The following is a 25,798-nucleotide window of genomic DNA, read 5'->3' as shown; positions in this document are numbered from 1 at the left end:
CCCCCTATCAGCCCACAAAAAATATTTTAAGTTTGTTTTTTAAAAAATAATTCAACTTCAATTTTTTATTTTTTCACCCCTACCTTCGACCCCCCACCTCAAAAAAAAATTAAGTTTGTTTTTATAAAATATTTTCAATTTCAAAAAATATTTTCTACTCTAATAAAAATAAAAGATATTTCTCAAAAACGTTTTTCATTCATAAAGAAAACACTAAAAATCTTTTCTGAAAAAATATTTTCTACTCACAAACTAAACATGAGAAAAGAAGTCAAAATCTACTTATTTTCCAAAAAAACATTTTCCTTCATACCAAACACACCCCTAATATATAATTAGTCTCTTAAATTTATTAGAATAATATATTTAGATATTTGAACCAAGTTTTATCCTAACTAAACATTTCAATTAGACATTTTTTATTCAAATATTAAAGAAAAAAATATGTGTGTTTCATTTGTATATTAATAAAATATATCATTTTCTTTAATTATTATAACATTCACTTCAATAAAGCGTAAAACTTCAGATATTTTCTATTTAAGGTTGATGCGTCTGTTTAAATGAAATAATATATTTTATGTGTTTAACTTAACTAACTAATAGATGAATGAAAACACACGTAAAAATTTTTAAAGTTGAATCGAAAGTGTCTAATTAATTTAATTAGCTGGAGTGTCTAAATAGAATATTTTAACAAGTTTAAAGGACTGACTATATATAAAGCCTTTTTTATTTACTTATAAATAATTAAGAAGTGATTTATTTTCCAAAAAAAAAAATTAAGAAAACATTTTTCTTCACTTCGAACACATTTTATTGTTTATATTATGGCATCAACAAATAGAAGTGGTTGAATTATATATATAGATGATGTGCCAAAAAAACATTTTTCTTCACTTCGATCACATTTTATTGTTTATATTATGGCATCGACAAATAGAAGTGGTTGAATTATATATATAGATGATGTGCCAAAACTTCTGGGGAGGATCCCAACGCATTAGACACTGTTGGGGTTGGTTGGTGGGGCGGAGGGGGGGGGGGGGGGGGGGGGGGGGGGAAAACATTTTTAGGGGGGGGGGGGGGGGGGGGGGGGCGATGGTGAGTAAAACATATTTATGTGAATTGTGAAGTTAGGAGTGTGTCAAAAAGGATTTACCATTTGGTTTGGAAGTTTTCTTTGTAGACCTTCCGAGGGTATTGCAAGTTCCTTTAGGCTTTACTTTTTTGATGAAATAAATACTTACTTATTTTTTGGGGATAATTTCAAAAAAGTCCTCAGATTTTGCTCAGTGACATTAATTATTATTTTTATTATTGTTATATGTTATTTATTAAAAAGTAAATCAAAGAAAATATTAAATATTGATATAATTGAATTTTAACATGAATACTTAATATAATTTAAAAAATCTATTCAAATAAATTAAAAAATTATTTCACAAATCAAAACAAAACATAATAATGTATAAAATGTAAAATAAAGAATTTATTGTGTAAAGATGAAGAATAAGAATTTTATTGTATTCTTTTAAGAATAAGAATTTTATTCTTCGTTTTACACAATAAATTTATTTATTTTATTTTATGTTAAACTGAAATATTTTAAATATTTCGAGATAAACTAATCTTAAGAATTTGAATAAATAAAAAAATGTCTTTTAGAACAAATAAAAGAATTTAACTAATTAGCAAAAGAATTCAATTCAATAAAAAAAACTGGATTGAGGATATTTTATACCAAAAGATGAAAGGAGAGGAATTTTTTAACAAAAAACAAAGGTGAAGCGTATTTTTAGATCAAAAGTTGGAAGAAAATTTTTTCTGAACCGTTTCCTATAGATTAGGGATATTCTTGGTCATTTTTCCTTGTTTAAAGATTTATATTACGCTTAAGATATTACACTAGTGTCACAAGCTAAGATATTCATACCACAATTACAAAGAAAATAACATAGTGGAGGTAAATGTAAATTTAGTTAGGACCCAACTCATCGTAAAACCAACTCTTGGTCTGAACTGCTTAAATGAGTTGACTGCACAAGAGTGAAAAATATGATGGTTAAATGCTGGTCAAACACATACACAATCCATCAAACTTTTCCTTATTTTATATTTTGACACTCCAACTTAATTTTGTTCCATTTTAACCCTTAAATTACATTTTTTATATACCATTCAAACATGGAATTTTTTTTTGATTATTATTTTTGTTCTTCAATTGCAGTTTTTTATTTTAAAATTTGACGCGTCTGCTAATTTTCGTAAATAAAATATTAAAAATTAACGAATGAACATAGATTTTTTTAAAATAAAAATATTATTTTTTGAGATTTTTTCTCTATATTTTTGCATGGAAATAAATCGATGATTTTTTTTTATTTTCTTTCTTAAACATTCAATTAAATTAAAGAATACTACATATTTATTTGTTTCTTATCATTTAGGCTATTAGAATTTGATGCAAATACTCTCTTTTAATTTTTAATATAACTGAATACGAATAACAAAAAATCCATCTTCAAAACGAGAAAAAAGTCATGTTCTTTGCTAATAACACTACTAAATAAATGTTAAAACTCGACTGAGTCGGGATGTCGATAATTTTTTAAGAAAGAAAACCAACACAATTTCGTCGGTTATTTTTCACACAAAATATACAGAAAAACTCTCAAAAATAATCAATGTTTGTTCGTTAATTTTAATTTTTTTACTAAAATTAACTGACACATGCCGATTTTTAAAATAAGAAAATGCAATTGAAGAACATATATAAAAATAAACAAATCATAAAAATAGTATTTCGTGTTAAAATGGTACGTAAAAAATAGAGTGTAACGGTTAAAATGGAACAATGCTAAGATGGAGTGCCAAAATAAAAAATGAGAGCAAGTTAGAGGGATTGTGTATGTGTTTGGCATTAAATGTAGTAAAGATATCTATAATATTTAAAAGGGAAAAAGGACAAATATACCCCCAACTATCGTAAATGGTATGCAGATACCCTTCGTCATACTTTTGGAACATTGGTGCCTCTACCGTCTAAAAACTAGAGCATATATACTCTTTATACTAACGGGCTTTCACGTGTCATAATCTTATCCACCATCATGACATTTATTAAATATCGGATCGATGGATAAGATAGCGTCACGTGTCCCTATTTAGTCTTCTGTTAGAGTGAAGGACATATATGCTCTAGTTTTTGGATGGCAGGGGCACCAATGTCCCAAAAGTATATCAGATGGTATCTGCATGTCATTTACGATAGTTCGGGAATATATTTGTCATAACAAAGGGGGTCACTTATTTTTTTCTGAGGGCAGGGAGTTTGGATTGCTGTTCAGTGTACTGCACTATGGGTACAAGATCACGCCTTAGACACCATGGTCATTGATCGGTAGGACCCTTATTTGATAGGCATTAGGGGATTTGAGGTAATAGAAAGCATGAACAGACTATGATGGATTTGGTACGCAAGAACATTTCTGCTTATAGATGTTCATCAATCCAGCGCTATGTTTCTTTTGTTAGGAGCATGAACATGACAAGGATTACATCATAGGACAGGTTATTGCATGATACACACTTTTATAGTATATTAGTTCAAAGAGTATATGATGGCTCTGCCAATTAAGAAAAACGTAAAAAGAAAATGTTAAAGTGAACCAAAATCAACATTGATACCTGAAAACTGTTGAACAATGATTTGATGGTGCACTATACTATAGACTAGTTATCTTCCTTCATTAGTCATCAATTGTGAAAATACCTTGCTTGTCGATATATCTGAAGCCCCATCACCATTATACACCTCATTGTGGAGACCCTCTGGCAATGGCACTGGAAGCTCATTGGAAATCTCAGGCACTTCTCCAAGTGTTCCAGATTCTTGAAGCTGGAATGCATATTCCAAGTTCCACAATACGTCACCCATTGTTGGCCTATCAATTCCATAATCAGCCAAACATTTCTCGGCAGTCTCCCCGAACTTCCTCAAACAGTTTAGCTTTATCTGGCCTCTGATATGGGGATCAACAATCTTGTCTAGTTGTCCATCCTTCTGCCACTGCATAGCCCATTCAGCCAAATTAACTTGCTCTCGTGTAAGCAGAGGATCAATTGCAGGTCTAGCACATAAGACTTCAAATAGAACAACTCCGAACGAGTAAACATCTGACTTGTCAGTAAGCTGCTGCCTCCGAAAATATTCCGGATCAAGGTAGCCAAAACTTCCTTTTACACCAGTGCTGACATGGGTCTCATTAAGACAAGGGCCTGTCCTTGAGAGACCGAAATCAGCAACCTTAGCAACACAATTTTCATCAAGGAGGATGTTAGTTGACTTGATGTCACGATGGATGATTCCTTGAGCGAAACCTGTATGAAGGTAGTGGAGACCTCTTGCTGCACCTATGCATATCTCAAGCCTTTTCTTCCAAGATAAGGGTGATATGCCTGGACCATACAAATGCCTCTTAAGAGGTCCCTTCTCCATATACTCGTAAACAAGTATCATCTCAGACTGTTCTTCACAATAACCTACAAGTGAAACAAGATGGTGGTGGCGAATCTTCGAAAGAACAGTGATTTCAGTCTGAAATTCAGGTAGGCCCTGCCTGGAACCTGGCACACCTCTCTTTATAGCAACCTTTCTGTTGTCTCCAAGAATACCTCTGTATACCATCCCAAAGCCACCAGAACCGACTAGCAAACTCTTATCAAAATTATTAGTAGCCAATTGTATTTCGGCAAAGGGAATCCTCTGGCCTAGATATCCATTTGGTCCAGGCGAAGTCCCATCAGACAATGTACCATGGGAACTACTTCCATATCGACGTAAAGGCGTCCATCCAGCACTTTCTGAGGGCTTTGGTTTTAGCTTTTTCTTTCTGCAGACGAAGAATAGCAAAGCAGCAAGAATCATCACCACAGTCAGCAGAACAAAACTTCCAAGAACAGAACTCACTATAACCCAAACATTTCTCTTGTTAGAACCTGCCCGGGAAGCCACAAAATTAACCATTTTCATAATCTCAACACCATTCAGAATGGCATTCTTCCTCATTGAACTACTTAAGTTAGAAGGATCGATGCTTACTTGCACAACGCCTGAACTACCTGAGTATACCACAAAATCTATGTAATATGGTGTAGCAAGCTCACGGAATGTAAGCGAAGATAAATCAAGGTCTTTGTATGCTGTGAAGCCATTGAGATATACATTAAAGTACAACTGTCCAGGTGACAAACTAACAATATCACAGAAATGCAAGCGAACAAAGTGGGAAGCATCTTTAATAGCGACAGGAAAGTTCCATGTGATATTAAATTTGAAATCTGTAGTTACATTATCCGTATTCATCTGCTGTGCTGTCATATAGACACTATCAGGAGCAATTTCCCTTGTAGCACCACCCTTTTGATACTTGGGAACATGAGAAGTTCTTGCAATTTTAGCAGCATATTTCAAAATGAGAAAATCTTCATCTGGAATCCAACTTCTCCAAAGAGTATCATTAAAAGGAGTTAACTTTAACCCTCCAACATTAATCCTATGAACAGTCTCTAATGTTTGTAACGTCATATTCTGATTAAACTCCCGAATTCCTTTGGGACCAACTGATTTAGCCCCATCACCAATTATGAAATCATCCGGAGCTGAAAACACTTCAATTGCATTTACAAAAGCAAAACTGGATTCATAAGGATTAGGTGTGAAGTTAATTTCAAGTTCAAACTTATCCACCATCAATATGAACTCTCTAACCACACTATTAGTAATAGTAGTATTAACACTAAAAAGCAAAACCCCATTTGCAGAAAAACTGAAAATTGCTTTTCTGAGATCATAATTGTGAGAAGTGAAGGGAGAGAAATGAAGTCGCAAGAAATGGGTCCCAATCTTGTTGATATTGAACACATACTTTGAAGCATCATTGAAAACCCTAGCACTAGAATAAAGGAAAGATAAATTGGAAGATGGGTTTGTATTTTCTTCAAAGACAATAGACTTACCTTGAGAGGTATAAACTGAATTAGAGTCACCAAGGAAGAGTCTGTTATCAACTAAGACATCTGTATTTGAACCACAGTTTATCAAGTAGTTATCTTGTGGGGAGAAAGCACCTGATAAATAGATGATACAGAAACAAGGGATGAAAAAACCAACAACAACTTTACAACTTCTCATGGGAGAAGAATGAGAGAATTAATTGTACTCTACTATTTTTTTTTAACAAGAAGATGTGAGTGAATTCTTTTCAAGTAACACAAAATGTGAATGTCAAGGAGAGCTGTCCAAAATACTGTGTAAACAAAGAAAACTGGCGGCTCGTGAACACATTTTCTTCCAACATTAATAGTGTCCTCCACTTGCAAGTTGGAACTCTACATCTGTATACCATTACATTTTTGCCTTAAATGATTTACTCCTTTCGTTTCTATTTATATATAGTTCTTACTAAAAGTAGATTAAAAAAATACTCCCTCCGTCCCTATTTACTTATCCATATTTCCTCTTTTAAATGTCCCTATTTACTTGTCCATTTTGACAAATCAAGAAAGGACAAAAAAAAATTTCTTATTATACCCTCATTTAAACTTCTTGAAAATTTAAACTTCCCCAACATTGATTAGTTATCTTGAATAAATTTATTTTGGAATCATAATTAATAAGGGCAAAATTGTAACTTCACTATGCTAATCATTGTTGCTTTAATATATGTGTCATTTCTAAAGTGGACAACTAAATAAGGACGGAGGGAGTACTTTTTGTTCTTAGTTACTTGTTCATTTTTCCTTTTATAATTGTCCCTAATTACTTGTTCATTTTAACAAATCAAGAAAAGATAATTTTTTTTACCTATTATACCCTGAATTTTAAAAAAAATAAAAAATTATTACTTTGAAAAAGATAGAACTTCTTGAAAATCTTAAATTTTTAATTTATCCACTTCATAATTAATAGGGGTAAAATGGTAAACTCATTATGTCATTAATTGTTTTCTTAATAGGTGTGTCAATTCAAAAGTGGACAAGTAATTAGGAACAAATAAAGTACTAGATACTCCTTTTGTCCCAATTTATGTGACTTACTTTCCTTTTTAGTCAGTCCCAAAAGGAATGACACATTTCTATATTAAGTAACAATTTGACTGTAAAATATATATTTTATTCTTAATGAAATGATTTACAGCCACACAAATTTCTATCATTCATTTTGGACCATAAATTTTAAAAGTCTTCATTTCTTTCTTAAACTCCGTGCCGAGTCAAACTACCTCACATAAAATGGGACGGAGGGAGTATTAGTTAATACTTCCTCTATCCCTAATTACTCGTCCACTTTTCCTTTTTTAATTGTCCCTAATTACTTGTCCATTTTGACAAATCAAGAAAACACAATTTTTTTTACCTATTATACCCTCAATTAATTATTTAAAAAAGGTAGAACTTTTTGAAAATCTTAAATTTTTAATTCACCTACTTCATAATTAATAGGGGTAACATGATCAACTCACTATGTCAATCATTGTTTTTCTTAATAGGTGTGTCAATTCAAAAATGGACAAATAATTGGAGACAGAGAGAGTACTTGATATTTTATAAAACCAATACATAAATAACTTTATTCTTCATATTTTACCCTTTAAAAGTTATTTTTTTAATAAATTTTTGGTCCATGGACCTTTTTATTAATAATATAGACTGTAAAAAAAACAAAGCTAAGACAAAGCCAATGAGTCTAGAAGCTGAGGCCGGGTTCAAAATAACCCAATCCATTACTATCCTACCAACATGAATAAAAGACCTCTTAAGCTGAGAAGAGTGTTCTCTACACTTTCCTAAAAGTTATTTGTTTTGCATGCCGCTTATCGTTGGAACTCGTAACTTCATTTTCTCCTCCTCTGGTTCGCCTTCACATTAGCTCCTATTAGTGTTTCTTGGAGACTCCATCTATTATATTCACTGTTACAAGGTAAGTTCCTCTCATCTTCTTCCTCTTTGTTGTTTTTCTCTCCTAACCCTTTCCATTTTGTGCTCTCAGGTGGTGGGGGGTCATCCCAAAGGATCGATATGTCATGCTTGTGCCTATGTTGCATCGGGCTGCCTGTAAGTCCAATTTCCTCATTCGCCTTTCTCCCTCTTCCTTTTTGTAAGTGATGTTTGTCACTTCTACTCAGGCGATTTCGAGCATTTGATGCCCTCTTGTTGTTGTTGCACTCCCCAATCTCCTTATCGCTAACCAAGACCGCACTATCCTTTCTTTTTAGTGAAGGCTTTTGATAGCTAGAGCATTTAGTCCTAGATAGGTTATTTTTCACAATCTTGATGTCTTCTTCAAGGCATACTCTGTTAATATTTCGACTGTGATTTCCTTTTGCTCCCATGTCAGTAGACATGTATGTGTGTGCCAATGTCAACTGCATCTACTTATGGGTCTTCCTTTATGTACTTTATTGATTTACTTGAGCATCTTCATGTGTATTTATCTTCCTTGCCTTGATTATGATGTTGGCACTTGAGCTTTGTCCATGTACATCTCTGTCCCTTGCGATTCTACCACTTGATTTGCTAATGCATCCGCTAAAGTATTGTCTTCTCTGAATGTATGAACCATACATGCATCCAACAACTGCATAATCATGATGATCTTCTCAACTTTCTCTGTAATCTCCCATGGTATTATCCACTGTCTTTGAATAATATTCCTCACAACTAATGAATTTGTTTCAATAGTTACCTCATTCAGGTTCTTCTCGTGGCAGTATTCTAGTGCATCTTGAATATCCATCGACTCAGCCTCAGTATTCATGGCCATCCCTATGCCCTTGACTTTTACAGATATATGGTCTCCTCCATCAATCCTCAAACAAAATCCATATGAACTAAGACATGGATTGCCTTTACTCGTCCCATTAATATTACATTTCAATTTCTGTCTGGCAGGAAGTTTCCATGTAACCTAGACAAATTGTAGCTTAGGTCTATATCCTCTAAGTTTTGCAACTATGCCTTGCGAATTCCACATTCACCATGTAATCCACGAGTATAACACCTTTACAAGCTTCTTGACTATATCCTGAATTTGCATCACCATGCATGTATAGTCAACAACTTCCTCATGCATCCTGACATTCCTCCTCTTCTAGAGCATGCACATTATAATTGATGGCATAACTCTTAACACAACTTGCAACTTTGTTGGGCCTTCCTCATACATTCCATATGAAGAAATTTATTTTAAATGACAATCCTTTGATTCAAATATATTACCCAATATCTCTTCTTCTTTTACTCTGAAGTCTCACAATCTCCCATGCTGACTTAACCATAAATCAATTTGGGCGAGGTTGTGCTCAGTTGGCTATCCACCCTTCATGTTAGGGGATCAACAATGTTCACTTTGCATATCTTTTTATTTTTGGCTAGTCTTCCAAACATTAGTCCCTGCCTTGTTCAATGTCCTTCATACCTACAAATAATCAATATTTGATTAGAAATGGACAAACTTAGGCATTGAGGACACTAATTATTAAGCTAAATGGACCTTAAATGAGTGAAAATCTACCAATCATCAATCAGCTTCAGGGTGCATCTCTATTTTCTAAGATTGATTTGAGATCTGGGTATCATCAGCAGAAGATTAGGGAATCAGATATCTCAAAGATAGCTTTTAGGACTCGTTATGGTCACTATGAGTTTCTTGAGATGTCGTTTGGTTTGACTAACTTCCTTGCAACTATCATGGAGTTGATGAACGGGGTGTTCCGACCATATCTAGATTCTTTTGTGATACTATTCATTAATGACATCTCGGTGTACTTTAAGACTGAGGAGGATCATGATCAGCCTTTGAGGATGGTATTCAAGAGATTGAAGGAAGAAAAACTTTATGCCAAGTTCTTAAAGTGCGAGTTGTGGCTTGATTATATGGCATTTTTGGGACACATAGTGTCCAAGGAGGGTATTCGGTTGATTCCAACGAATATTAAGGCAGTGAGGGGTTGCAAAAGACTTACATCGGCTACTGAGATTTGTTGTTTTGTGGGACTTGCGGGTTATTATCAACGATTTATTTAGACCTTCTCTACCATTGCATCTCCTTTGACAAGATTGACTTAGAAAAGTGTGAGTTTCTAGTTGTTTGATGAGTGTGACCAGAGCTTTCAAATACTCAATACTTTGTTGATGTCGGCTTTTATTTTGACCTTACCCTATGAGGGCATGAACTTCACTATGTACTGTGATGCTTCTAGAGTAGGATTAGGTGGTGTTCTTATGCTGAAAGGCAAGGTGATTGCCTATGCCTCTTGATAGTTGAAGACCCATGAGAGAAATTACCCTACCCATGATTTGGAGTTAGCAGGTGTAGAGTTTATGCTTAAGCTATGGCGATATTATTTTTACGAGGTTCATTCTGAGGTCTTCATCAATCATTAGAGTTTTTAGTATATCTTCAGTTAGAGAGATCTGAACTTGAGGCATCGCCGATGCCTAGAACTATTGAAGGACTATGACATCACCATCTTGTATAATCTAGGGAAAGCCAATATTGTAACGACCCTCAAAATGAAGTAGGATTAAATAGAGCCTCACATGGGTTTTATGCATTAATAACTTGTCAAAATAATGAAGAATAGTCAGTTTTAAAGAGTTTGGAAGTCAAACGTCAAGGGATGACCAAGACGTTCGGAACCTAGTCTTTTACATGTTGGTGTGTTCTAGTATGTTGTTCATGTTTTTATGTATTGTTTGGAGTCTAAAATCAGTGGAGGTGACCCTAGTGCCTTAATATATGTTTTTAGGGTCAAACATTCAGATACGAGCCCTGGGGGCCACCCTAAGGGTCCCCGAGGAGGACCCCAACCTTGGCCTAGCAAGCTACCAAGGCAGCTTGAAGTTATGCTTGCAAGGAGCATGTCCGCGTCGTGGTGTAGCTCCACCAAGGGCCAAAAGTTTGGTCCGTGTCGCGGACATGTCGCGAACTTTATTGTCTCGAATTTAATTTCTAGAAAACATGTGGGAACACCTCCGCGTCGCAAACTTGTTTCCCGACGAAATCCGCGAAAATAAAACTCAAGTTTGACTTGTTTAAAAGGTCCAACTAAGGGAGGGGTAGTTTGGGTACTTTGGAGAATTATTATAAACGGTTATTCTACCTATTTTAGGGTATTTTAAGTTGTTTAAAACCCCAAAACCTAAATAGACCCCATTCTTCAAATTGATCCTTCCCTCTCAAAATAGATTCTCTCAAAAACCCCATTGAAGACCAATGAAGCTCAAGCTAGAAGATGGGTTTTCAACTGATTTCTTCTTCAATTTCACGGGTCTTCAATAATTAAGGTGACTCTTGATTCTTGAATAACCTCTCATTCAAGGAGTTCTATCAAAGATTTTCAAAAGTGATTCAAAGACTAAATTTCCCAATTTTCAATCTAAACAATGGTTCCTTGTCAAACGATTTTCTAGATCATTTTATTGGTGAATTAACGTGTAATTAATGTTTTTAAGTCAATTTTCAAAGGAATTCTTGAAGAACCCATGATCCCCAAATTCTCAAAAATTGGCCTATGATATGGGTCTTTGTGAATATGATCTCTATTGGTGAAATTGTGTTTAGATTAGATTGTATTGATGTTTCCTATGATTATCTATACTTATTCATGTTGAATTGTTGGGATATGGATGAGTTGAAAATTATGGCCTTATGGGTAAAGTTATGGGTTGATCCCTTTGTTTATAGAATTGTACTTAGATTGTTTTTATGTTATTGAATTACATTGTTGATTCCTATTACTATCTATGTCAATTGACTATGAATTGTTGAGGATTGATCCTTGGTGATCATGGCTTGGAGAATTGGTTAGTTGACCTAACTTCTAGTCTGTAGTATGAGAATTGATGTTGTGTGGTTTGATCCATTTATGGTGGAGGTGTTCACTTCTTGTCTATCTATGCATGTTGAGATCATGGCCTTGAAGGCAATTGATGTAAAGTGAATTGATGATTATGATGCATATGTTTGCGAAGTTATGCTATGAAGGTTATGTATGAAATCCTCAATGCTACATGATGTTTAAAGTGTGTTGATGATGTGGAGTATAATTGAATGATAATGTTAGGGATAAGGTGTGGTCTACATGATTGATTATGTTAGGTACTATTGTGGAATGACCCCTACCTATATGACCCCTATATGAATGTTTGATCATATACATGTTAGGAGTACCTATTCAATGTTGAATGTGTCCTTGTCTCCTATGATGAAGTGTGGGTGTGTGGTCTAAAATCCCTAAGGGCTTTATATGTGAATTGATCATGAATTAGGGACATTGTGAATGTTTAGTGATCCCTTTAAGGGAAGAACAGTCAATATCAATGTTGTTGCTAATATGTCACTATGACGACCAATATGCACACACACACTCTACATGTATAGTTGTGAATATGATGTGTTGTGGTGTCTATTGAAAAGTGAACTCTTATTGGCACCCTTACATCTTATTATGCATGGAAAGTGTATGATTAGCAAGGTATGAATATGTGTTGTATAAAGCTGTTTATGTGAAAGGCTTTCTCACATATGTACACACACATGAATGAATAAGGTTTATGATAATCTGGTGAAAGTGAGTCTCTTGAAAGGTTTCCTCAATTGTACTCTAAACTAGACTATGCTATGAATATAGTATGATTATGTGAAAGGTCATTCTCACATAATGTAGGTTCTATGATGAAAGGTCATTCTTATCTTAGAAACCTTTGAGCTAAATGAAATGAGGGATTAAGTCCCTAAAGCCTATTTTATGAACGAATGTTAAATAAAAGCTTAAAGATGTTTAAAAAGGGAGTTGGAGCTTAGCACCTAGTGAACATGAAAAATGAGAGTGGGGGCTTCACGTTTAGCAAGTCCGACTTCCCACAAGAGAACCTTCACGTTTACCAAGTCCGAGTTCTCAACATAGATGTTGTATCATGAGATGGAAACCTCCACGCCTAGTAAGTCAAGGTTTTGAGTAGCAATATCCTTGTTCCATAACTACGTGCCCCCATAAGTATTAGCTTAGTGGATCAACTAGATAGCTATGATGTATGTAGATCCTACCTTGGCAAGTAGTACCCTCTCTTTTCGGTGTGAGAGTAGAACACCGGATTCCATGTAGCTCACATGGTCTATGTCGGTTATGGCATTGTCTCCCAAAAGTTAAGAAATGAACTAAGATAAGAATATGAACTCTAGTCATGATTTCTTGAAGAATTACTTAGTGTAGGTAGGACTATGGACCCTACTTATGTATCGCACAAGTGGACTCTAAGGGAGGTTATGATTAGGCTCTTTATGTAATGAAGACTATGGTCTATGTATGTTAATATGAAAGCATGTTAAGGTTGACTTTACTTATGTCAAGAGATGAAGTATGATTATGCATGTGAATTACACTTATGACTTCTTGATGGGTTTGCTTAGTATATGTGGGGGTATGGGTCTCCATGTGTACATTGCACAAGTGAGCTTGTGAAGGGGTTGCGAGGGTGGTTTACCTATGATATGAATTAAATGGGTTATGACTAATGATGTAGTAAATGAATGAGTCCTTATATGATGTTATGAAGTATGTTGGTGTTATGTCTAAATGAAGATGTTATGACTTGTTGAATATGATGTGCCTAGTCTATGGTGGCTTCCTAGGAACACTTGGTGTGAGTAGTATTATGGGATGCTACTTGCACATTGCACTAGTGTGACTTGGGGGTTGTCTTAGGTTATGGTTCCTATGTGAAGACTATGTCTTATGGTGTGCTTATGACTCTATGAATATATGTGGTTGGATTGATGAAGGGTATATGTAAATTCACCTTTGGTAACCTTAAGGCGATACATTGCACCAAGTATTCCCTAAGGGTTGCTTGAGGAAAGGTGTTAAGATAAAGAAGAAGGTAATGTATTGTATGCATTGAATGTGCCTAAAATGTTATAAGTGGCTCTATATGGTATTAGGAATGGTTTCCATGTGTATGATGATTATGTAGTTTATATTGTGCCTAATGTACTAAATGTTCTTGAAGTTTCTCTAAAAAGGCATGATGCATGGTTTCCAACTAAATGTCCTTTTAAGAGCATGTTTTGCATGGTTATCATACTAAGTGCATTCTTGTACTAACACCATTCTTCTTCATCTTTTTACACCAAGTGTAGGTGATGGTGACTAAAGGGTCTTTCCTAGAAGTGATGTGCTTGGCTTACTAATCCCATGTTCGGGTGTGTCCTTAAAGATTCAAGGACCTTTATGTTAAAGAGTTTTCTTAAGTTCTATGTACTAGACAGTAGTTTCTTTTGTATTGTAAGGGATGTGTCCCTTTTGTGTTGTAGTAATGTTTTAAGATGGCTACCTTGAGACGTAGTACTCCGATTTTGTATTAAAGGTTTAATGAGGTCACTTTTAAGTCTTGTGTTATATTATGGAAAAGTTTTAAATTTTTTGCTATTTTTCTATGATAAATGTTATGACGAATGCTAAGGGCTTGTATAAGACCTCCGAGAGGTCGAATATGCCGGTAACGACTAGGGGGTGCTCTCGGGTCGTTACAAATATGGTGGTTGATTTTTTGAGTAGGAAGACTTCTATAATGGAGAGTCTTTTTGCTATTAGTGTGGAGAAGAGACCATTGGCTAGAGATGTTTAGAGGTTAGCAAATAGTTTCATACGGTTACATATTTTTTAGGAGATAAGTGGTTTGATTGCTTTTATTGAGGTTCGTTCCTCCTTAGTTGAGCATATTCGTGAGCGTTTGTTTGATGACAAGAAACTATGTCTTATTCAAGACAAAGTGATGACAGGGGAAGCTAAGGATTCTATTCTTGATTCTCATGGTTTTTTGAATCTCCTGGTACTTTCTTTTGCTTTATGTTTAAGGACGATCGTGGGTTTAAATGGTGGATAATGTACTGACCGGTCGGTCATTTTTTGTTTTTCTCTGGAAATTAGCATTTTGTCCTCCAATGATTGACCTCGAGTCTCCTATAATTTTGTTTTAAAAAGCTAGTTTTTAACTTTGCGTTAAAAGTTGAGATTTTTTGTCAGTTTTGAGATTGAAAGACGAAGATGTTAAATAAGTGAATTTTGGTGTCTTTTGGAGTTTCGAGTATCGGAATGGAACTCCGTCGATTCCATTAGATCCGAAATGTGAAATATGATCAATAAGAGTTGTCAATTTCTGATTTTGAGTTTTTTTTTAGGATTTGAGGTCCTAAGTTGTGAAGTCATAGAATTTTATCCTTTGGGTTGACTTTGGTCAACATTTAGGGTTAAAAGGCTTAGATCAGAATCCAAATGTTTGTTGGATTTGAGGAATGATTTTAGGCCTAGGTGAGGTCTAGTTTGATTTTTGAGAGGTCCCAAGCTTGTTTTAGCCTTTGTTAGGTGTAAGTTTTTTTTGTGGTTTTGCGGATGTTGGGTCAAGGAGACCTCAGATTCATGTTTCGATGGTTCCATTTAGTTTAGAACGTCAAGTATAATTGATTTTCATATGTGGTTTGTGTTCACGGGGTTTCGAATGAATCCCAAGGGTTCTTTCGATGATTTTTTGTTGGCTGATATTGTTTCCGGTGCTGAAGTGTTCGCTTAAGCGGAACCTTGTTCGCTTTAGTGATGGTTGCTTAAGCTGAACCAGGTTCGCAAAAGCGAGATTGGCCGTTTAGGTGCGTTCGTTATATCGATGTTTTCTTAAGCAAAACCTGATTCGCAATACTGAGACCCCCACCTTTTGCGGGGATTTCTTAAATGGAACCTGGTTCGCTTAAGCGACACTTGAGAGGGTTTTGTTGCCATTTGACGGTTTAAGCCCCATTTCACCATTTTTCACTTTAGGGAGCTTTACGGAGGCGATTATGACCAGGTTCTAGAGTAAAATGTTTTAGGTAACAATACTTAGCTCTAAATCTTCAATTACCTATTATTGTTTATGGATTTATGTGTTCAAATCAAGCCTTTAAATGAGAAATTTGGGGTTATCTTCAAAAACACAAGAATTTTAAAAAATGGTGATTTTGAAGTTGTTTTGATCCCTTTTTTGAAATGATTTTCACTAATGAGTTTCTAAACCTTAAAAATAGTTTTCAAGTATTATTTTTCGGATTCAAATCTCCATTTTGAAATTGGGTATTCAGTTGATTGACCCATTTCTTTTCATACTTGATTATTATAGATCGCGAGACTTTGGAAGTGATTCGAAAGGGGAAGACTCAACTGTTGTAGTGATTGTTGATTGATTTAAGGCAAGTGGTGTCACGTCCCGAGCCTACACCCTGGAGAGGACTGGCACTCGGTGATCATTGTTGACCCTAAGCGAACCCTTGGCCTGGCTTACTACTCAGTGGAAGACTGAAATAACAAGAAAATAGTCTCAAAAGATGAACTCATGAAATAAACTTAGAATGTCTTAAAATAAGCATTCAACTAGCCAAGATGGGAACTCAAGTCTCAAAACATAAGCCAATAACAAGATAATGACAAATGAACTAACTAGTTGTGTATGAAGCCTCTAGACTGTGAGGGATGTCGGGACAAGACCCATGATCATCCTAACAACTGAAAGTACTAAAGCAATGTAAATAGAGATCCTCCAGAAAGCAAGGAGGCTCACCAACTTACTCTGAGTGCTCAATTGGATCAACGAGGCACTAGATGTTGATCCTTGTTACCTGTATCTGCATCATAAAATGATGCAGGCTAAATGGCATCAGTACATTGAATGTACGAGCATGCGAGGGGAAAACTAAACACGACATAAGCTTGGAATGATTTTTGAAAGAACACTTACCCCAACTTTATCATCTCATGAATACTCAACTCAAATGCAAAATTAAACCAGGTAAAGGTGCAGTTTATGTAAAGTATTTAAACAGTAAATAACAACCCAAATTAATCATATAATAAAGTAATATAATTATGTGGGAGTTTCTCTAACTGACAACCATCACTATGATCTATGTGATGATACATCATCTCGCCCACGCTGTCAGAACTGTCATATAACTTGCCGGGATATAAAACGTCTCAACTAAGTGGATCCACTAGTCTATGCTAAAATGCACTAAGGAATCATCTAAAAAGTATGACCCTTTCTGCCCATGTTGGGTACATGGTTTATGGAGACATTGAGTTGTTATGAACTCGTCCCCACATCGGTGTTCAATACTACTCCCAAAATGCGCAACTCATATGTTTAAAAACAAAAAACTATTTTTGTGGTTTGAGATAATTACTCAAAAACTAGCTCAAATGCTCTCTTGTAAAATCGGTGTTTCCTCTATTGTTTAAATGTGAAAACATTTACTCTTTGGGAATACTTTGTTCCCATATACTCTTTTTGAAGAAATGACCTTCATTTGTTACTCTTACTTAACTCAAAACTCAAGTCTTAAAACAAGTTTAAAGCATTTGCAACAGACTATTTGAAAGGACTCTAAGAACTATCTAGACTTGGCTCTTAACTTTCCTTAAATTTGAATTTATGGATTCAAGGATTGTGATTTGTGGTACGAAAGATCTCGTGAGGTTTAGGAGTGTTTTTAGATAGTTAAACATGAGAAACAATCAAGATATCACTGTCTGGAAGCAAGTCCGCGAAGCGGAGATGCATTTAAATATTTGATCACAAAATAAATTTGAGGCACGAGGGTCAGTGACAGGGAGAAAATTCTGTGAAATGGGGGGGGGAAGGCCTGCGACGTGGACTGGGTCTCCAGATTTACCCGAATCTTTCCTTCTTCGTTTTCTAACCCCAATTCTCCTAAATTCAATTTTTTTCTCAAATTCTCTTTAGATTCAGATACCCAGTATATGTTCATAATAATCCATTCATAAACAACTTTAAAATTGACACGATTTCCTTAAGAACTCAACAATCCTAACTTAACTCAAGAACGAAAGCCAATATTCAAGAACACAACTAAAAATCATCAACTTTCAACTTTCTAGAATGAATTTCGCTGAACTAAACATGATTGGCGCGTGGTGAATGAACCCAACGCTATGAAAGTCTCACATACCTCTTTAGGGATCAATCCTTGTCGAAACGACTTCGATTCTGCAAGAAATCTCCAAGAACGCCTTGACTTTTCTCCTCTTTTTCTTCTCTCAAAGCCCTAACGTATTTCTTAATTGTGTAAACTAAACTAACTCAATTTAGACCCCAAATAATTTACTAAAAATGGATTTAATTAATTGGGTAATGAAAAGACCAAAATACCCCTCTAAAATCCAGTTTTGACTTTCCTTATCTAGACAACCCAGCTTTGAATGGGTATATCTCCCTCATACGAACTAGAAATTGAGCAAATTCAGAGGCGTTGGAAAGATAATTAAAATATATTTCCTACGGTATCTTGTAGCACACCTAACTCATCCTGAGCTAGGATTTATGGTCATTTGAAGTTGACCCAAAACTCATACTTAGCTTAACTTTGTCAAACTTTTCAAATTTGATTATTTCCAAAAACTGTTTCTTTCAAGTTCTAGTTCTTTCTGGTTCTTTCAAATAGCAAGGTGTTACAAGTGGCTTCCTATACCTTGCATTCTAGTTGAATTCATATGCTTTCTTTATTGATTATCTGTTTAGAGTAATGGAGATGAGGTGAAAGGTGTATATTGTACAGTTTTTTTTTTATCTAAATGAATAAAAAGGGGTTGAAATGAAAAACGCTATGTGATGAACATGATGATGTGACTTTCCTTATTATGACCCTTGCTGATTGATTGATGAAATGCTTGAAAGAATGATTGTGGACTTGAATTGTACAATTTTTGTCTCTTCCGTGTGGTGTGATATTGCTTGTGAACATTGTGATGAGACATGTGATGATTTATGATGTCGAGGTCTTTACTGGCTGGTGCTATGATGTAAAGGTCTTTCCCGGAAAGTGCTATGATACTGAGGTCTTTGCCGGTAAGTGTTATTATGCTAAAGTCTTTGCATGTGAGAGTTATTATGCCGAGGTCATTTCCGATGAGTGTTGTGATATCGATGTCATATCTGGCTAGTGATATTATGCCGATGAGAAATGGTTTCGACAAGAGATAGATTATTGTGATTTGATGCTTATGCATGACTTTCTTGATACTTGAGATTAACATACTTGTTGTGTGTGACTGAACTACCTGTCATTGAGATTGACTTATGTTATTTGTTTGATTGTTGACTTGTGAAAATCAAACTCTGAATATAGGGGCTTGTGAGCCATTTATTGTAAAATCGCTAGGTTGGGCTGATTTAATTATATGTTGTAGTTTGAGGAGGTTCAGTTTGAGTGTAAGGGGTATTCGTTTTCTAGCTTGTTGCTTTTTTAAGTTGGTTGCTTGCTGGGTACCGTGTTGTTGGTACTCACCCCCTTCTTCTACACTTTTGTAGGTTCTGAGTCTGAACCCATGCTATCTCTTTCTTCTTATCGTTATCGGGAGGCTTGTCAAGGACTTTAAGAGGTAGCTTCTTGTCATTCGGCGGACACTCGTTTTCCTACTCCTACACTTTGTTCTACTTGAGAAACAAAGACAGATACTTGTATTTATCTTTAAATTTTTGTATTTTTGTTAGTGGCTTGTAAACGTGACATCCAGGTTTTTGGCTACTGTTTAGAATGAATAAGTTTTCCGTCTTTGTCTTATTCTTTCTTCAAAGTATTCCAATTTTCTTTCATTTTCGTTGGGTTGATGCCAACATGTCTGTAACGATCCTAAAAAATGAAGTAGGATAAAGTAGAGCCTCACATGGGTTTTATGCATTGATAACTTGTTAAAATAATAAATAATAGTCTTTTTAGTCAGTTTTAAAGAGTTTGGAAGTCCAACGTCAAGGGACGATCAAGACGTTCGGAAACTAGTATTTTACGTGTTGGTGTATTCTAGTATGTCATCCATGTTTTTATGTGTTGTTTGGAGTCTAAAATCAGTGGAGATGACCCTAGTGTCTTCATAAATGTTTTTAGGGTCAAAACGTTTCGGTACGACTCCCAGGGACCACCCTAAAGGTTCCCGAGGAGGACCCCAACCCTTGGCAAAACAAGCTGCCAAGGCAGCTTGAAAATGCACATGGAGAGAGCATGTCTGCGTCGCGGACTAGCTCCACCAATGACCAAAATATTAGTCCGCGTCGCGAACATGCCACAGACTCTACTGTCTCAAAATTTAGTTTCCAGCAACTTGTGGGAACACCTCCGCGTCATGGACTTGTTCCAGACGAAATCTGTGAAAATAAAACTCTAGTTTGACTTGTTTAAAAGGTCCAACTAAGTGAGGGTTGGTTTGGGTACTTTGGGGAATTATTATAAACGGTTATTCTACCTATTTTAGGGTATTTTAAATTGGTTAAAACCTCAAAACTTAGAATTAGATCTCATTCTTCAAATTGACCCTTCCCTCCCAAAATAGATTCTCCCAAAAACCCCATTGAAGACCTTGACGAAGCTCAAGCTAGAAGATGGGTTTTCAATTGATTTCTTCTTCAATTTCATGGGTCTTCAATAAATAAGGTATGGTAACTCTTGATTCTTGAATAACCTCTCATTCAAGGAGTTCTATCAAAAATTTTCAAAAGTGATTCAAAGACCAAAATTCCCAATTTTCATTCTAAACATGAATTCCTTGTCAAAAAATTTTCAAAATCATTCTATTGATGAATTAAGGTTTTTAAGATAAGTTTCAAAGGAATTCTTGAAGAATCCATGATCCCCAAATTCTCAAAAATTGACCTATAATATGGGTCTTTGTGAATATGATCTCTATTGGTGAAATTATGTTTAGATTAGACTGTATTGACGTTTCCTATAATTATCTATACTTATTCATGTTGAATTATTGGTATATTGAAGAGTTGAGAATTATGGCCTTATGGGCAAAGTTATGGGTTGACCCCTTTGTTTATAGAATTGTACTTAGATTATATATATGTTATGGAATTACCATGTTGATTCCTATTACTATCTATGTCAATTGTTTATGAATTGTTGAGGATTGATCCATGGTGATCATGGCTTGGAGAATTGGTAAGTTGACCTAACTTTTAGTCTATAGTATGAGAATTGATGTTGTGTGATTTGACCCACTTATGATGGCTGTGTTTACTTTTTGTCTCTCTATTCATGTTGAGATCATGGTCTTGAAGGCAATAGATGTGAAGTGAATTGATGATTATGATGAATATGTTTATAAAGTTGTGCTATGAAGGTTATGTATGAAATCCTCAATGCTAGCATGATGTTTAAAGTGTGTTGATAGTGAGGAGTATAATGTGAATGATAATGTTAGGGATAAGGTGTGGTCTACATGATTGATTATGTAAAGTACTATTGTGGAATGACCCCTACCTATATGACCCCTATATGAATGTTTGATCATATACATGTTAGGAGTAGCTATTCAATGTTAAATGTATCCTTGTCTCCTATGATGAAGTGTGGGTGTGTGGTCTAGAATCCCCAAAGGTTTTATATGTGAATTACTTATGATTTGGGGACATTGTGAATGTGTTGTGATCCCTGTGCACTCAATGTCAATGTTGTTGCTATCAAGTCACTATGACGACCAATATGCACACACACACTCTACATGTATAGCTATGAATATGATGTGTTATGGTGTCTATTGAAAGGTTAACTCCTATATGCACCCTTACATCTTATTATTCATTCAAAGTGTATGACTAGCAAGGTATGAATATGTGTTGTATAAAGGTGTTTATGTGAAATGCTTTCTCACATATGTACACACACTAGAATGAATGAATAAAGTTATGATAATCTGGTGAAAGTGAGTCTATTAAAAGGTTTCCTCAATTGTACTCTAAACTAAACTATGTTATGAATTGATATACAGTTAGTTTACGGTATTTCTAATACATTTCACTTACAAGTTGTGTGTGTCAAGGGCCTTTTTCTATTGGTTTTTATGTGTTTTATCATGTTTTGCAGGAAAGGTGTTCAGGCGCGGAAGTTTAGAGACAGCTGAAGGAAATGCCGAAAAAGGCATCCACGGAGGTCATCTACGGACCGTAGATCCATTCACGGTCTGTAGGTGATGACCGTAGATCAGCAGGCTTGGTGTTGAGGACAAATCAGGGAAATCTGACCAAGTGTGGAACCACGGTGCCCATTGACGGTCCGTAGATTGATCTACGGACCGTACTGTTGATCCGTAGAGTGAGACTGCGAGGGTTCCAGTACCTGATTTTTGAAGATTCTAAGTATGGAGTTACGGAAGGGATTGACGGACCGTAGGTCGATCTACGGTCCATGCTGTTGGTCCGTCGTTTGCTTCAGAGAAGCTGATTTTTGGATGCTGAAATATTTTCTAAGTCTCGAGTGACGGAAAGGACTTTCGGACCGTAGATCCATCGACGGTCCGTAAGTCAGTCTCGTGGATCAAAGACGTGTACCTAAACAAAACTTTCCTTAATTTGTTTCTTTTTTTATTTAGAATTTGTTTTCTATAAATAGGACATGTAAACCTCGTTTTTGGGGGTTAGAGACTATTATTCTATTTTTGCTTTGTAACTTTGGAGATTAATTTGCAACCCTAGAAATTATTGATTTCCCAAGTTCGTTTTGAAGATTTTGGCTTTGCAACTCAAGTTAATTTTCTGGGTTTATTATTCTCTTTACGTAAGTTCATGATTTCTTCATCTACAATTATGAATTGTGTTCTTGCTAATATGAGTAACTAAATCCACAACTAGGTTTGTGGGAACCATGATCAATTAACAAAGTACGACTAGTAAATAAGCAATTCTTGACTAGTATTTTGCATGCATTGATAATTCTTTCGGTTAGAAGTCTTTTTAACGGTGGCCAACGTTAGAACTCGCCTTGTTGCTACTTGCCGGACCAAGGAGGTAATCAACAAGAAAAGAATTATCCACATAGATTTAGTGTGATACTATCTAATAGGCTAGTGTCGATTGGTGCGAAGTAATAACTAAGCCAAACATCGATTATGATGTCTAATATGAGGTAAGGGTAAGGGTTAGTAAATTATACACACGTAGCCGGACCAAGGTGCGGGGTGAAATTCTCTAGATGCCGGACCAAGGATTTAGAGATATTAACTTATCACTTTGCATGTAATACACTAGAAAAGGATTGCTATTACTAGGATTACTGCATTATCAGATTATGGGGAACACGTATACCCTAGTTATTTCTCTTATCTTGATAACAACCAAAGTTGAGTTTAATTATTGACTACTTCTTAAGTTCTTACTATTTGTTTCACACAAGCACAAACCCCCCCTTTTTATTACCTGTTTCTGGAAATAATTTGACTAATCGAATATAATTGATGGTTAAAAGTAAAGTCTAAACCATTTTCCTCGTGGGATCGATCTCAACCTACAAGTTGGGTTCTTTACTTGATAACGATCGCTTATGCTTCTGAAAGGAGGTGTAATTTGAGCGTATCAAATTTTGGCGCCGCTGCCGGGGAATCTAGCTTTTAGATTTAGTTTTAACTACAATATTGAACGTTAGTCAAATATTTCCTAATTTTACTTTTTTTTTTTTGTCTCTCTCAGGTTTCGACTCTAATGTATGCCAAGTACACGGAGCCAAGGCGAACCACTTACTCCGTACGATCCAGAGTTGAACAGAACTTTGCGAAGAATGAACAATCAAGGACTTCCAGTTCATCCTATCGGAGGAAATCTAGATGAAGCAGTTGAGTTACAGCAGCCAAGAAAAGTTGGTGGAGAAAATCGGGGTCTAACTGAAAATCAATTGGGAGATGCAGTGAGAGTGCATGGTCCACCAGGCCCACACACCATGACAACTATCGAGGCAACATCGACATAGCAGAATCCGATGGACCCATCGGCCTACCTCCTCTACCTCCAGGGCACATATTTGTGGTGACTAGTAGTTTGATGCAGATGCTTACAGCAAGAGGCTTATTTTCAGGATCGCCATCGAAGGATCCACATGCTCACTTAGCCAAGCTCAGGGTGGTTTGCAAAAGTTGTGTAGGTAGACCAGACTTGGATATGAACGTCATCAGGTTACGAGTGTTCCCTCTGTCACTGACAGGCGATGCTGCAGTATGGTTCAGTGAGCTTCCTTATAACTCAATTTTCACATGGGACCAACTAGCAGAAGTATTTAAAGCAAAGTACTATCCAGTGTCTAAGAAGATCAATCACAAAGATAGGGTCAACAATTTTGTGGCATTACCTGGAGAGTCTGTCAGTAGCTCTTGGGACAGATTCACTACTTTCGTAAGAAGTGTCCCAAATCACCGTATTGACGATGAGTCACTGAAGGAATATTTCTATCGAGGACAGGATGATAACAATAAAGCAGTACTTGACACTATTGCTGGAGGTTCATATGGTGATTGTACATACGTACAGATTGCTGAAAAATTGCAGAGGATATCTCACAACAATAAAGCGTGGAGCACTAGGAGGTCAAATACTGGGAGAAACACATTTGCTGTTCATAATGCTACTGTTAACTCTGCAGATGATATTCGTGAGGAGATGACTCAGATGAGGACAGAGTTAGGACTGGTATTGAAGCATGTTAGTGGAGGAGCAGAAAAGGTAAATGTAGTAAACTACTTAACTAGAACTCCACCACCAGTTGAGGAGTGTTACTATGAAGAGGAAACTTATGCGGTGAACGATCAGACGGGGGGTTTCCGACCAAACGCCCAAGGATCCAACACGGAAAATTGGCGCCAAGGTCAAGGGAACCAAGGTCGGAACTATGGAAATTACAACCGAGAGGGTCACTATATCCGAGATGGGAATTTCAATCACGACAACAACTACAACAGGAACAACTATGGCAACAGAAACGATCGGGTTGGACCCTATGTTCCCCCTCAAAATCGAGAATCTGGTGCTAGGGAAGCTGGAGGTAATATGACGCGTATCGAAGATATGCTGCATAAGATGATGAGAAGGTTTGATGCAACTGATGAGAATGTGAAAGAGATGAGAAACGACTTATCCGGTATTGGTGAAAAGGTTGACGCCCATGCAGTGTCAATAAAGCATCTAGAGCAGCAAATGACGCAGTTGTCTACTACAGTGAACCCGCGTCAACCTGGCACTCTTCCAAGAAACACCATCCAGAATCCAAAGAATGATGGACATTATATGACAATTACCACTCGAGGAGGTAAGCAAACCATAGATCCACCTATGCCATCTGTGGTGGAAGTTGAGAATAGAAAAGAAGATGATGTGGTGAAAGTTAGAGAGGAGTCAGAGGTTGTGACAGAACAAGAAGTGGAGATACCTCAGAAAGTGGTTCCCATACCTAGACCTCCACCACCTTTTCCACAGAAGTTAGTGAAGAAGACTGAAGATGGTAAATATCGCAGGTTTATCGCTATGTTGAAGCAACTTTCTATCAATGTTCCTTTGATAGAAGCCTTTGAGCAAATGCCTGGATATGCAAAATTCATGAAAGACATGGTGACAAAGAAAAGGTCTGTGAGTTTCGAAGATGATGATAGATTGCAGAATTGTAGTGCTATTGCTACAAGATCTCTGGTGCAGAAGAAGGAAGACCCTGGTGCTTTCACGATCCCATGTACTATAGGTTTATTACACTTTGCTAAGGCATTGTGTGATCTTGGTGCTAGCATCAACCTCATGCCTTTATCTATTTACAAGAATTTGGGTCTAGGGGATCCAAAGCCCACTGCAATGAGGTTACTGATGGCTGATCGGACTGTGAAGAGGCCCATAGGTGTGCTCCATGATGTGCTAGTGAAAGTAGAGTCTTTCATCTTTC

The 25,798-nt window shown here is 36.0% G+C and overlaps 4 protein-coding genes across 4 annotated transcripts in view; 1 reads left to right on the top strand and 3 right to left on the bottom strand.

Moving 5' to 3' along the window:
• The window catches only part of LOC125860598 (uncharacterized), a 1,020,336-nt gene that overhangs the window by 351,041 nt on the left and 643,497 nt on the right, over positions 1–25,798 (top strand). The gene's annotated exons all lie outside the window — the stretch shown is intronic.
• The window catches only part of LOC125860583 (cystathionine gamma-synthase 1, chloroplastic-like), a 642,491-nt gene that overhangs the window by 329,174 nt on the left and 287,519 nt on the right, over positions 1–25,798 (bottom strand). The gene's annotated exons all lie outside the window — the stretch shown is intronic.
• On the bottom strand, positions 3,488–6,371 carry LOC125860574 (probable receptor-like protein kinase At5g24010). The gene has a single exon (XM_049540561.1). The coding sequence runs from the start codon at positions 6,194–6,196 to the stop codon at positions 3,740–3,742; it is 2,457 nt and encodes an 818-aa protein (XP_049396518.1). The 5' UTR covers positions 6,197–6,371; the 3' UTR covers positions 3,488–3,739.
• Positions 8,513–9,110, bottom strand: LOC125858988 (uncharacterized). Its single transcript, XM_049538739.1, has 2 exons — positions 9,022–9,110; positions 8,513–8,948 (listed from the first exon to the last, which is right to left on the bottom strand). Exons 1-2 carry the CDS (start codon positions 9,108–9,110, stop codon positions 8,513–8,515), a joined length of 525 nt encoding a protein of 174 aa, XP_049394696.1.

The sequence above is a fragment of the Solanum stenotomum genome, chromosome 3, assembly GCF_019186545.1.
Source record: "Solanum stenotomum isolate F172 chromosome 3, ASM1918654v1, whole genome shotgun sequence".
In the NCBI taxonomy this organism is placed as follows: domain Eukaryota; kingdom Viridiplantae; phylum Streptophyta; class Magnoliopsida; order Solanales; family Solanaceae; genus Solanum; species Solanum stenotomum.
The sequence above is the reverse complement of the archived record's forward strand: the minus strand, read 5'-3'. Positions and strand labels throughout refer to the sequence as shown.